Below are 14,769 nucleotides of genomic sequence, written 5' to 3' on the forward strand. Positions count from 1 at the left end.
ATTACAAGGCAGTGGCTAAATAAATAACAAAAAATAGTAAAAAGGAACAATAGCAAATATAAAAGATACAGCAGAAAATATCTAACAAAAAAGGAGTGAGAAATCCAAGAATGGAGAAACAAAAATGACATATGATATGTAGAAAACAAATATTATTAAATAAATGGCCAATATATGTTCTATCTTATTAATAATTGCATTAAATGAAAATAAACACATGAATCAAAATGTGTAGGTTGACAGGATAAATTTTTTTAAATAATCTAATTATATGCTGTATACAAAGGATATATTCTAAATTCAAGACACTAATAAGTTTAAAATAAAAAGGTGAAAAAGGTATACCATGAAACTGGTAAACAAAACAAGGATAGAATGGTTTCACTAACATCAAATGAAATATACTCTAAGGCAAAAATTCTTACTAGAGACAAAGATAAAAATTATGCAATAATAAAAGGGACTTTCTATCAGAAAAATAAAACAATTATAAATATGTATGCACATAATAACAGAGCTCACAAATATATGAAGCAAAAATTTATAGAATTGAAAGGGAAAATAAACAATTTAATAATAAATAGCTGGAGACTTCAAAACCTTGATTTCAGCAATGGATAGAACCAGTAGGCAGAACATCAATAATAAAATAGAAGACAAACAACATTACAAAGCACAAAGATCTTACAGACAGAAAATGCTAGCAGAAATACACACATACTTATGAGGTCCACACGAAATATTTTCTAGGTGAGATCATACGTTAGGCCACAAAACATGTTTCAATGAATGGAAAAGTATTGAAATTATAAAAAGTATGTTATTTGACCCAAATGAAATTATATTAAAAATCAATAATGGAAGGCAATTTGGGAAATTCACAAATATATAGATACTAAACAACAGTTACCTAAATAACCAATGAATCAAGAAATACATAACAACGGAAATAATAAAATGCTTTGAGAAGAATGAAAATGAAAACACAAAATACAAAAATTTATGATATATCATAAAGAAGAGCTAACAGGGAAATTACTAGCTGTAAAAATCTATATTAGGAACAAAATAGAGAGAGAAAGAAAGTAAAGAGGAAAAAAAGAAAGAAGAAAGAAAGGAAGAAAGAAAGAAAAAGACAGAGGCCAGGTACAGTGGCTCGTATCTGTAATCTTAGGCCATGTGCGGTGGCTCATGTCTGTAATCCTCCCTTTGGGAGGCCTAAGTGGGAGGATTGCTTGGGGTAAGTCGTTCACAACCAGCCTGGGCAACATAGTACGACACAATCTAACAAAAAATTAAAAATTTAGCCAGACATGGTGGCTCATGCCTGAAGTCCCAGCTTCTCAGGAGGCTCAGGTGGGAAGATTGCTTAAGCCTGGGAGATTGGGGCTACAGTGAGCCATGATCACACCACTGCACTCCAGCCTGGGCAACAGAGTGAGACTTTGTCAAAAAGAAAGAAAGAAAAAGAAAAGAGAAGAAAAGAAAGGGAGGGATGCAGGAAGGAAGGAAAGAGGGGAGGGAGTGGGGAAGGGAGGGAGGAAGTCTTGTGTGGTGGCTCCCACCTGTAATCCCAACACTTTGGCAGACCAAGACAGGAGGATCACTCGAACCCAGAATGTCAAGATGAGCCTAGGAAACACAGTGAGACCACAGTTTGACAAAACTTTTTTTAAAAAAATTAGCTGGGCATGGTGGCACACATCTATAGTGCAGATACTCAGGAGGCTGAGGTGGGAGGATCACTTGAGCCTGGGAGGTTGAGGCTGCAGTGAGATATGATTGTGCCACTACACTCCAGACTGGGTAACAGAGTGAGACCCTGTCTCAACAAAAAAAAAAAAAAAAAAGAAGAAGAAGAAGAAAGAAGAAAAAAGGGCAAGAAGAAAATAAGTATCTCAAATTAATAGCTTAAACTTCTACCTAAAGAAGTTAGGAAAAAAACAAGAAAACTAACACAAGCAAGCAGAAGGAAGGAATTAATAAAGCTTAGGTGGAAATAAGTTACATCTAGGCTAAAAAAACAATGGAGAAAATGAACAAGGCTGAGAGTTTCTTCCTTGAAAAGAAAAATAAAATCGGCAAGCCTTTAGATAGATGGATGAGAAAAAATAAAAAGATTCAAATTACTAAAATCAGGCATGAAACAAGAGGCATCAGTACCAACCTTGCAGAAATGAACACAGAATACTATAAAATTGCTTATCAACAAATTCAGTTATTTAGATCAAAACAAGAAGTCTTAGAAAGACATAAATTTCAGAAGTAATATATATTTGGAATAGGCTTATAACATGTAAAAGGATTGATGAAATAAATTTAAAACTTCCTGTGAAAAAGAAGCCTAGGCCGTAATGGTATCATCAGTGAGTTCCATGAAACATTAAAAAAAAATCCTTCATAAACTTTTCCAAAAAATAAAAGGAGGAAACAATATGCTACTTATTCTATTAGGCTAGTATTATCTTGCTATCAAAACCAGACAAAGACATAATTGGAAAAAGCTACAGACTGATAACCCCTTATGAGTATAAACAGCCTGGACTACTAAACAAATTCAGCAATGTGGCAGGATAAGCAATCAACACACAAAAATCATTACATTTCTATACACTAGTTGCAAACAATTTAAAGATGAAATGGAGTAAACAATTCCATTTATAATGGCCACAAAAGCAATAAAATACCTAGTAACAAATTCAACAATAAAAGTATGATTTTTAGATGGAAAAATATAACACATTCTTTTGAGAAATTGAAAAATATCTAAATAAATTAAAAGACATTGTATGTCTACAGATCAGAACCTTGTTAGGGTAGCACTATTTTTCAAATTGATCTACATAAGCAATATAATCACTATCAAAAGTCTTAGCTTCTTTTGACTTTGTTTGCAAATTTTACGACTTAATCTTAAAATTCATATGGAAATGTAAGGGACACAGAAATACAATTTTGAAAAAGAACGAAGTTCAAGGGCTCACACATCCTGATTACAAGTCTTACCACATAGCTACAGTACTCAAGACTGAACTACTGGCCTAAGGATAAACATATAGATTAATAGAATAGAGAGTCCCAAGACAAAATCGTATATTTGTGGTCAACTGACATTTGAGAAGGGTGCCAAAATTATTCAACAGAAAAAAAAAATCTTTTAAAAAATGTTACATGGATAATCATATTTCCACATGCAAAAGAATAAATGTGGACCTCTTTCCTCACATCGTATTAAAAAATCCACTCAAAATGTATCATAGAACTAAACATAGAAATAAAAATCTATTGTTCTCAAACACACAAAAAGAAGTTAGTCTAAATTAACAATGTATAGAAAACTAAAGAAAAAATAGATTTGACTTTATCAACCTTTAAATCTGGTGCATCAAAAGACAACAACCAGAAAGTGAAAGACAACATACCTGGGAGAAAACATTTGAAATTTATGTATCTGACAAGGAATTTGATTTTTAATATATGAAAAAATCTTACAATTCAACAATTGAAAAGAGCTCAATAAAAAATGGGCAAAGAATTTGAACAGACATTTCTCCAACAAAGATATACAAATGATCAATAAGCACATGAAAAGATCCTCAATATCATCAATAAATTAAGGGAATACAAATAAATGCCATGGCAAGATATTACTTCACACCCACTAAAATGGCTAAAATCAAATAGGTAAGAACATGTTTTGTAGAGATGTGAATTAATCAGGCCCCTCTTATACCATTGCTAGGAAGCCAAATCCATGCAACCACCTTAGAAGTTCCTCAAACTGCTAATATAGAATTACTATATGATCCACAACTCTGCTCCTTCTTTTTAAGAAGTGGAGACTATCTTTTTTTTTTTTTTTTTTTGAGACAGAGTCTTGCTCTGTCGCTCAGGCTGGAGTGCAGTGGCGCAATCTCAGCTCACTGTAACCTCCACCTAGGAGTGGAGACTATTTTTAATTTAAAGGTTTATTTTTCACATTTGAATCAAGAAATGTGACACCCTAAATACTGTTTAATAGATTTCCCCACTTAGTTACTAAATGCCGCTTGACAGATACTTTCATCCAATCATACGCTCAAACCTGGTTCTCACCCAGAATTCCCCATTTCAATGGTTAACTCCCCTTTCATTTAAGTCATACAACCAAAATCTCAAGAATTATCCCTGATACATCATTCTAACCCCCATCCCCAACCACTACATTCTTATTTTGTTACTTTCTTTTTATTTTACTTATTATTACCGTCCAAATCTTTCACTTCTCTGCTGGCACTGCCTAAGCCCATTTGCTTATAATCTCAAACCTAGGCCATCCAGTAGTGTCTTTATTTGTCCTCTCTTGAGCCACAACTTTCAATTTTAACTTACTCTCTCACTTCAACAGGAATATGTTTGTTTCCAAAAGTAAATCTGATTATTTTTGAAAATTCAGCACCATGACCCTCATGATCTGGCCACTACTTATTTCTCCAACCTGTTTCCCCCTTCCTTGTGCTGCTCGCACTACCATGCCATTGTTTGTTTCTAATACTCCATGCCTCATGCCTGTCCCACTATGCTCAAGCCATATTCTTGCTTAGTCAACTTATCTGCAGTCATCTTCATTTCTTATTTATTTATTTATTTATTTATTTAGAGATGAAGTCTCGCTCTGTTGCCAGGCTGGAGTGCAATGGCACTATCTCAGCTCACTGCAACCTCCACCTCCTGAGTTCAAGCGATTCTCCTGCCTCAGCCTCCTGAGTTGCTGGGACTAGAAGCACATGCCACCACACCCAGCTAATTGTTGTATTTTTAGTAGAGACGGGGTTTCACCACGTTGGCCAGGATGGTCTTGATCTCTTGACCTTGTGATCCACCCGCCTCAGGCTCCCAAAGTGCTGGGATTACAGGTGTGAGCCATTGAGCCCGGCTCATCTTCATTTCTTTAGGGAAGCTTTCTGTGACTTATTTAAAACAGATACGGCCAATGCATTAGAAATTCTGACATGGATATTAAGAAATAAAAGTAAAAGCAATATTTAACTTTCATTCTTATATTCCTATACTTTGCAGTTATTCTATATCATAAATTGTAAATGTTTATATATCTAATTATTTGATTAGTGCATATCTCCCTTAATACATAATGAGATTATTATGGCAAGAGCTCTCCTATTTTTCTTATGGCAGGAGCTCTCCTATTTTCTCTTCTATTTTCTATTGTATCTTCAGCTGTAGTTGTAGTTGGGACAGAAAAAGCACATAAAATATTATGGAGTCATTGAATCAAATAATCATAGGCAATATAATATATTTTAAGCCCCAAGAGATAATGGATTGCATGTCTATGTTCTATCTATTATAAATTTGTTAATTTTATTTCAAGATTTTTTCAACTAGGCTTCTAAAAATTTCTCTGTTATACTGTTATACACAGAAAACATGCATAAACATGTACATATAAGAACTAACCATGAAATAGATTCTATTGTAAAAAATTGTGGCAAAATATTCAAAATAGAATTACCCATTTAATGACATTTAAAACCTCAGAGACGATGCTGATTCCTCTATTTCCAACAGGTTGAAGGTAATTAACCAACAAAGCCCTACCCGTTTTATCTCCAAGCAAATCCTCCACCCACCTACTTTTTACCTTCTCCAATAGCATCCCTGTATATAGTTCATGCCCTGCATCTTCTCTTATTTGTACCACTGCAATAGCCTTCAGAATGGTCTCTCAGTTTCTACTTTAGTATCCCTAGAAAATGCTCCCCATATAATTGACAGAGTATACTTTTAAAATATGACTCAGATATTGCCACTTTCTTTCTTCAGAGTGTACCTACTGCTCACAAAATAAAACCTTGACCTACAAAACTCAGTATAAATCTTTCCCCTAGTTATCTCATTGAGTTCATCTTGTACCATTCTCCACCCATGTCCACCACTTATATACTTTCTGTTCTTGGAATAGATCTATATAGTTTGAACCCTGTGTTGTTTGTAATTACTGGCCTTGCAACCTACACAACTCTTCAATTTGACCTTGAAATGTTATCTCCGTAGTGAGCCTTTCCTAAGCACCTAATCATTCTCTAGACCTCACCCTATGTTATTTTTCAGCAAGGATTTAAATTTACTAGCTGACATTTTCTTGTATTTTCAATGAATTACTCATTTATTGTCAGTCTGACAAACTTGCCTTGCTCACCATTGTATCCCCAGAATCTGGAATATTATCTTACACACAACAGGGATCCAAACAACACTTGGCAAATAAATTAATAAAGTAATAAGGCATAATGAGTCATTTCAACAATGATGCAGAAACATCGTAAAGATGGAGAAGTAGAAAAATCTCTACAAGTTTTTAAGAGAAGGAAGAAATTCAAGTATAAACTAGATTATTTCAGCCAGATATATCAGAGGAAAGAAGAGAAGTAGAGTAGTAGTTCGCAATAATAGGTGCTGCTTGCTTGGTGGGGTGTGTGTGTGTGTGTGTGCTTGTGTGTGTGTGTAATGCAGCCAAGGTTGTTATCCTTTGTTCACGAGGCAATATTTCAACAAGAATTGAAAACATTTGATGGAAAGAATGATGACACAGGTTATAGTCATCACAATATTTAAAATATGTTAAAAACAAATGTGATGACTTCAGACAAGTTAAGGCAAACAAAGCCATGTAAACCACACTTACAGTTTTCCTCTTTTCCACTCACTATATAATGTTTCCTTACTGATTATCCGGTAGTAAAATGGATAGACTGATTGATTGATTGATAGATATAGATAGATCAATATTTTGCATAGATAGATCTATATGTAGATATCTATCATCTATCTGTATTATGTGAACATATGAATAAATACATACAAACATACATATATTTAATTCAAGCATCTTTCCTAAAAGGTTTAAGTAAAAATTCCACAAATAAACATGGATTTTTTAATATATAAAAAACTAAAGGATCATTATTTATTTTTACATTTCTTTAAAAGTTATTTTGAATGGAATTCTCAGCTAGTAATATTAAAAACAACAATGGATTAGGAGTCAAGAAATGTTTTCCCTAGTCTTAAGACTGCACTAGATATATTGAGCAAGTCTCTTTATTTCTCTGGGTCTCAGTTGTTTTTTATTTTTTAAAATTTAAACTGAAGTAGGAGACAGGGAAAATGCTTTCTAGCTCTATAATGAGCTGTCATTATCATTTAATGTTTACCAAAAATTGAACTTCCTTGAATGCTCATGCATGTTTTACAAGCAAACTAAAATACTAATTTAATATATTTCCAATATACTACTAAAATATCTGTATTATGTAATGTGAAGTGTGGAAGGGCTGCAGAAGTTTAGCAACGCATAGTTCTACATCATCAAAGCTGTGTAGACTGAAGTATTCTGAAAGATCAAAAGAGGGGAAAAATTATTTTTATATCATCAACTTCAAAAGCTTGAAAAGTTTCTTGAAAATGTATTTTGTTTGCTTAAGTTCCATCATAAAGTAATAAAACAGAGTGTTTTATTATTTTATAAAATTTCTTTTTATTAATAATTTTAGTTTATAAACTATAATTATATATATTTATGGGGTAAAATGTGATGTTCTGATATATATGGAAGAATACACAATGTGGAATGATTAAATCAAGCTAATTAACATATTCATCAGCTCCCATACCCATCTTTTTGTAGTAAGACATTTGAAATTTACTCTCAGTAATTTTGAAATACACAATACATTATTCTTAACTCTGGTCGCCCTGTTGTGCTTTTCTAAAGCTTATTATTCCTTCTGTCTGACACTTTGTATCCTCTGACCAATATTTTTAAAAATTTCTAATTGGCTTTCCATGACCGGGAGACAGCAATATATAAAATTATTCAGAAAGAAATGAAGGGCAGAAATATCCATCAAATGTTTAAACTAGAGCCTTGACTTGCTCAAGATGGACTGACTGGTTCTGGATACAAGTCAGAGAGCTGACCTCTCAGGAAGCCAAATTCCAAAACAATCGCAAACAGTTGTTATAAATCTAGCTGCCTGTTGGTTTCCAGCATCCTGTCTGACACCTCCAGCTCCAAAGAGACTAAATAAGAATCTTCTAAAAAAATCAACACTGGAATTGTAATCCTTTTATCGCATATATCTAACAGGCTCTGTCAGACAAGATTGAACCAAGCTCTAGTTCATATAATTAAACAAGTGTCATCTAATTTATTTTTGTCATAATTTTATTCCTATCTGAAGGAAACAATTTAGTTATATTATTTTTAATATTATTTTTATATTAATCAGATAATTTTATTTATATATTACTTAGATAATTTTGTTTATAAGGATGACTTACTCAGTTAACAATATGCATAATAAATGGCTATGAATGTGGATTTATTAGTAACACTATCATTATTGACAATAAAATGGTCATAGCATCTGAGATACTTTGTCCTCATGAATAAATTACTTAGTAGAATCTAATTTCTAGATCCTTCATAATGGTAATTTAGGGTAAAAAATAATAATGTAGTAGTCAATTTTAGCCCTTTAAACCTATGGGGAACCGTATGAATAACTGTTTGAAATTGCAGGGTTATCCTGTCACACTTGCAAACACATAGAAGCAACAAGACTATTTCCTCTCACACTTTTAATTAAAATAGTGCCTGAGTAGACTTCCAGGGTAAGGATCAGAAATTTTCTTTCTAATTTCCATGTTTTAATGACCACCACTTTTAAAGCTATGCTGGAATTCACATTCACATATATCTAACTTACAGAAAATTTTGAAGAGCCTAAATGTCTACGGTAGATTCAATGTTTTCTTCCCTAAATAAATATAGAAAGGTGTCCAATCTTTGCTGAAACATGTATTATTCCACTTGTTTCCCTGAATGTACATCAATGTTACATCCTATTTTGATGACTGAATTGGAAATTACCTAAATAATGTAAATAAACATAATAATCATTTTTAAATAAATATTGTGGATATAATAAGTATCTAAATATTTTCATAGTGGATGATAAAAATAAGATAAATATGAAGGTATCTAGCAACAGGAAATGGTAACTGCTATAGTGAGGGGAAGGACATGCCCAAGCAAAAGACGATGAAATTCAATTATTCATAAGCACAATGCACCAATGAAAGCAATTATGCTGACTGGAGTCCCCAGTAGCCATCAGTTTTTATCCTCTATCTTAAAAAGGAACAGCTGTTTCCTAGTAAAAAAAAAAAAAAAAAAATTGGCAATAGCCAAATAAGTGGTACTAACTTATCTGAACAAAAAAGTCTCAATCAGAAGTATCATCCAAAAATTGTAATAAAACTGGGTCACACTTTTATTTTATACTCAGCAACACACACAAGAGAGGAAGCCAAGGCCAAATGATCCTACTCATGCATGCTGGTCTTCTTTGCAGGGTTGTTCTTAAAAAGAAGAAAAGTACCTGAAACTAATGAATCTGGAAGCCACAGCTTAATATCTCCCTTAAAATTATCAATTTAAAAGTCATTACTTTGATCCCACCTCAAAAAATTACCTTCTAATTATCACAGGGTTTCTCTTGTATCTCTGTCTAGAACAGGGTTTCTCAAACTCTACACTCCTGACATTTCTGGTTGCATTAAGTGTAGGATGCACATTTCTGACCTCTACTCACTAAATTCCCACAGCAAACCCCTCACATTCATTCAGGACAATCAAAAATGTTTCCAGAGCTGACAAATGTCTCCTGGGAGCAAAATCACCCCCAGTGGAGAAACGCTGGTCTAGAGAAAGAAAGAAACAATACTGTCAAAACACAATATTGATATGTACAGTTCCCGTGGCTTCACTGATTAATCAGTGTTAGTTACACTACTGATGTCTATCACTACTGGGATTCCAACAGATACTGAGTAGACCAAATCTTACAAATAATTAACAAATTCTCCATTACTATTGGCATTATGTGAGGCTACATGGCCAATCGAATTTTCTGATAATCTTTCCTCATCTCAAATTTTATGAGGTAAAATTTTCGATGCCTTTGTTCAGTAATTCTTTATCTATGCTACTGTGTTTGTTTTTTTTTGTTGTTGTTGTTTTAATAGGGCATCTATTTACTCAAACACAAATTGAATAGTAAGTTTCTTGATTTCACAGTGGTACAGAGTTGGATCTATCACCTCCATATACCCAGCAGCACAACCAATAAAACAACAAAGAAACCAAACGAAAAAAACTAGGATGACATCCAAGCCAGCTGATGCTGTCTCTAGGCATTATAAATCAATGAATCTTCCTTGGTTCTTCCCAAACCTACTATTTTGTAATGGCCTATATATAAATAAACAGTTAGACCAATGAATATGTAACTAACATTTTGCTTGGAATCATTCTGCTGCCATATATGAATTTCCTTCCTGTGTGATGGCTATTTTTAGTAGAATGTATTTAAATAGGCTTACAGAGTTTCAGAGATTTCAGATTAGATACTTATCTCTCAATTATTCCTTTACATATTAATGCATAAGATATATATTCTAGGGGGCCAAGCTCCGTGACTCACGCTTGTAAACCCAATGCTTTGTGAGGCTACCAGAGGAGGATCTCTTGAGGATATAGTTCAAGATGAACCTGGGCAACATAGTGACACCCCACTTCTAAAAAAAAAAAAAGTTTTAAAAAATTAGCTGAGCCTGGTGGCACACATCTGTGGTCTTAGCTACTCAGGAGGCTGAGGCAGGAGGTTCACTTGAGCCCAGGAGTTTAAAGACTGCAGTGAGCTATGATTGCACCACTACATTCCAGCCTGGGCAAGAGAACAAGAGCTGTGTCTTAAAAAACAAAAAAGATACATATTTTAAAAATCTTAACTATACTTAAGCATGTGGGGCTTGGACTTATGTTTACAACCCCCTTATAATTTCAAAAAGTGATTTGATAAAACAATTTATGGCTGCCGGTATTTTCAGCCATGGCCACTGGTGATATTCAAATTATTGACAGCGGAAAGAGTACAGCTAATACTTAGGAAACGTTTTCCTCATTATGACATTGTGACTGAGCTTTTGTTTGAAATAGTTCTGGCTTTAAGAGATAACATTTCCAAACACTTAGAAATTATGAAGAGCAGTTTTGAGGCTAAATCACTTACTTCCCATCCTCTAATTCAAAAGTTGTATGCCCTTTAATTTCCTCCTTTCATTAGAAATCCACCTACCTTCAATCCAAAAGAATGCCTTAACACAACTATTTCATTTTTAAAAAAGTATTTTTTATTTTGGCAACCATGCCCAATATTTATTTTAATCATAGAGTCTGCTAACCATGATTACATAACCAAAAGTACACAGCAATCATATTTAAAATGTGTTTAAGCTGAAAAGTGATATGATATTAAATTATCTTAATTTTTAAAATAAATTTGTAGTCATATTTTAGCATAATATATCTTACTATAGAACAAGCCATTCTTTTATGACATTTTTATCAATAGTATGTTTATTTTCTCAAATGACTTGTCATGCTTTCATTTCAAAGCTTTTTATACTGATCTGATCCAATTAATTATTATTATAATTAAGATATTGACAATTGCTCACAGAAAAACCAGCGATATGTTTCAATAAAATATATTTTTCAACAGAGTTTCCTGGAAGAGAAATTAAATCCCGGGTTTAGCCTAATGTTAGTATTAAAAACATAAGTGTATTAAATAATGCCATTTTGAATTTAGGAGAAAATGATTAAACAAGCTCCTTTGAAATCATATGGAATTATGGTAATTCCTATTTTTGTTCTCAGTTTTGGGTAACTGGTTGCAAACTGATGCCACCTTCCACTCCCCTAACCTCTCCCCGACATCGAATTTAGACACCTCTAGGACTTATAAATTGCTTAATTATCTGTGTTGTGACATAAATGTCCTTAAGGAGTCTATGAATCTTAGAAGACAAGTAAATTAGAATATTTGCTAAATATGACCCTGTGGTAATTAAAAGTCATGGCTAACATAGAGGAGAATAGAAAGAGACCTCAAAAGGATTTAAAAAGATATAACACAAAAGCACAAAGATAAAACAGCATTAATTAGCACATGGAGAAAACCACAATGATATGATGAGATGGTGATGGTGTGTAGTACCAACAAAAGAATTGAGATAATGGAATAATAATCTAAAAGTTCTGTTTGTTTTGGTTTCTTTTTTGATGTGTCATGGAAGATAAAAAAGTAATGAATAAATAATGGAAAACAAAAACATAATTAGTGATGGGGGAAAACCTCACTGACTTTCGTAAATGAGTATTTAATGAGGCACAGTCACATAATAGAATAATTCATGTACTGAATATATCTAACCTGAATGCTTGGCTACTGAGGGCCTAGAATCTCCATAAAATTATGTTACTTTATGAAGAAAAAGCAAAAATTAAAATGCATTCAATTTTTGTTCCCCAAACTAATTTTATTAAAAATCCATTCATTCTGACTTTAATCCATATATTATTATCATACCTTCTCATCATTATCGATTCTGGAATTCTGTCTCCTATCCTATCTTCTTACTAATGGCTAATTTTCCACTATTGACAGTATTTCTCAATGATTCTCTAGGCTTTTTTCTAGTATCCCTGAGGACCATCCACTGAAGAAATAGTAAATACTGCTGTATACTGTTTATTAAAATTCTCTGTAAGGGTTAGTATTATCTCCCAAAGGAAATCCACATTCTTAGACAGTAGGCAATCTGCTGTACATATCCTTGACATCCCACAAGTACCATAAAGAGTTGCATACAAAGTAACTATTCTTTGATTCCCTGTAATTAGTTTAAAAACAAAAATGTCATTATTTTTCTTCTGGCTGATGACCTTATTATTAATGTACATTAGTTGGCTGGTTAAATTTAGCCCAATGATATACATATATAATCACTTAATGATTGTAATGACCTTTTCTCCTTAATATGTAAAAATACTAAACTGAATGTTCTTAGTCCATTTTTTCCATAGGGCCATTCCATAATAAATATGAAGATTAAATGTTTATTTTAAATGTACAAGTAGAATACATTTTTAAAAGTTGCCAACAATTTTGCTTATTTTTTTATTTTCTGGAGGTTTTCTGAGAGCTTGTACTATATTTTGTCTGTATTATATGAATTCATCTAATTGGCAGTCTATTGAAACTTTAATTACAATAAAATAGTAAGTAAATAACTGTGTACTATTTTTCACCAGTGTTGGGTAGCTAGATTTTCAACATTTGCAATAGTGATTCATTATTGCTTACCAAATAGGTAATCATAGCTAAGTCTCCTAACCTTAGGGTACTAGATTTTTCAAAAAGACAAAGTCTGTATTAAGACCAAAATAAAGACACATAATAATTTAAACCATGTTGGCGAAACAGTGATACAAAATAAGTAAAATGGTACTGACAGAATCCTAAATTCTAAAAGTAAAACACATCAACCTCAGCTGAAGACCACCTTTAGAAAGCCTTTCTATCTGATCCAGAAAACAACAGAACTAGAAAGAAGTCAGAAAGAATGAAAAGTAAAGATGAAAAGAAAGTTAATAATAAATAAGGCTAGATGAGCCATTTTTTTAACCTTGGCATTTGTATGACTAATGTTATATATAAAATATTGGGAAAATTATTCTTTCTAAGCAACTACTATTTTTGGAAATATTTCTCCAATTATTAACAAGAGTAAATGGGGAGAAAATGAAGCAGATAGTCACAGGGTATTTTTTATCAATAGATTTACTGATTCTCATGATATTCCAGCCCCAACTTTTCACCTGAAATGCTTTACAAATGCTGGAGCTGAAGAATAGAAAGTTATGTACATCTAGAGAGCTTTCTAAACAGTACTGAAATGCATAAAGTAATTAATTATTCATTACTTACAAAAGTTGTGTTTTCCAATAATAATGTGGTAGCATTTGTTTCTATATTCAGTTTAATGACATGTCCATTCTCGCTTTTATACACCACATCTGTATCTGCAACAACAAAGACATTCACAATTGACAAATACATTGACTAGGTAATATAGTAACTGTAGGGGAGAAAACGTGCAAAATAAACAGACACATCAGAATAATCATTTTCAGCCTTCAATAACCCGAGCAGATTTCTGTACTTGGCATTCATTCTCGTGAAAGATCAGGAAGCCCACCTAACACATGGTCTATTGTGCAATGAACAAGGGGTTAGTATGAGGGCCACTCAGGTTCATGGTTTAACAAATGAAAATTAATTAAAATATGGGCAATCTGCTGCACATTCTGTGGTGAGAAAAAATGGGCAAAGAGAAGTGCCTCCAGTCTCTAAAGTAAACCATTACTGACGATGATCCAGTATTTTAACTTAAAAGTACTGCCAGTTGACTGTAACTCTGTACAGTTCTACGTCTCCTCAAATTGAATCATTCTCATGCAGACCTATTTATGGATCCAATTCTTCTACCACCACTGAATTCCTATTCAGTATCTTGAATTCTCTTTTGGGTTGTGAATTTTTTCTGTGGTATTTTATCTGGCTTGCACAATTGCAGCTCAAAATCTGAGGCTACTACTATATCAATGAATCAACTTTTTCAACTCTAGAAGAACTACGTCTTCATTTTAAATAATTGCATTTCTTTCAGATAATTGCTTTTACATATTTTTGACGTAAGTTTGGCCATATTTGTTAGAAAATTAAAACATCTTAACAATATCGCTGACTGAAATTACTAACGAGGTAAAACTGACAGGATATAAGGATACTCTGG

The 14,769-nt window shown here is 32.9% G+C and overlaps 1 protein-coding gene across 1 annotated transcript in view; it reads right to left on the reverse strand.

Moving 5' to 3' along the window:
• The window catches only part of DPP10 (dipeptidyl peptidase like 10), a 703,534-nt gene that overhangs the window by 345,319 nt on the left and 343,446 nt on the right, over positions 1–14,769 (reverse strand). Inside the window, exon 4 of the mRNA XM_024243704.3 lies at positions 13,902–13,996. Coding sequence (XP_024099472.1) covers positions 13,902–13,996 — 95 coding nt within the window. The remainder of the gene's footprint in view (positions 1–13,901; positions 13,997–14,769) is intronic.

Source organism: Pongo abelii, chromosome 11, assembly GCF_028885655.2.
Source record: "Pongo abelii isolate AG06213 chromosome 11, NHGRI_mPonAbe1-v2.0_pri, whole genome shotgun sequence".
NCBI classification, from domain to species: Eukaryota; Metazoa; Chordata; class Mammalia; order Primates; family Hominidae; genus Pongo; species Pongo abelii.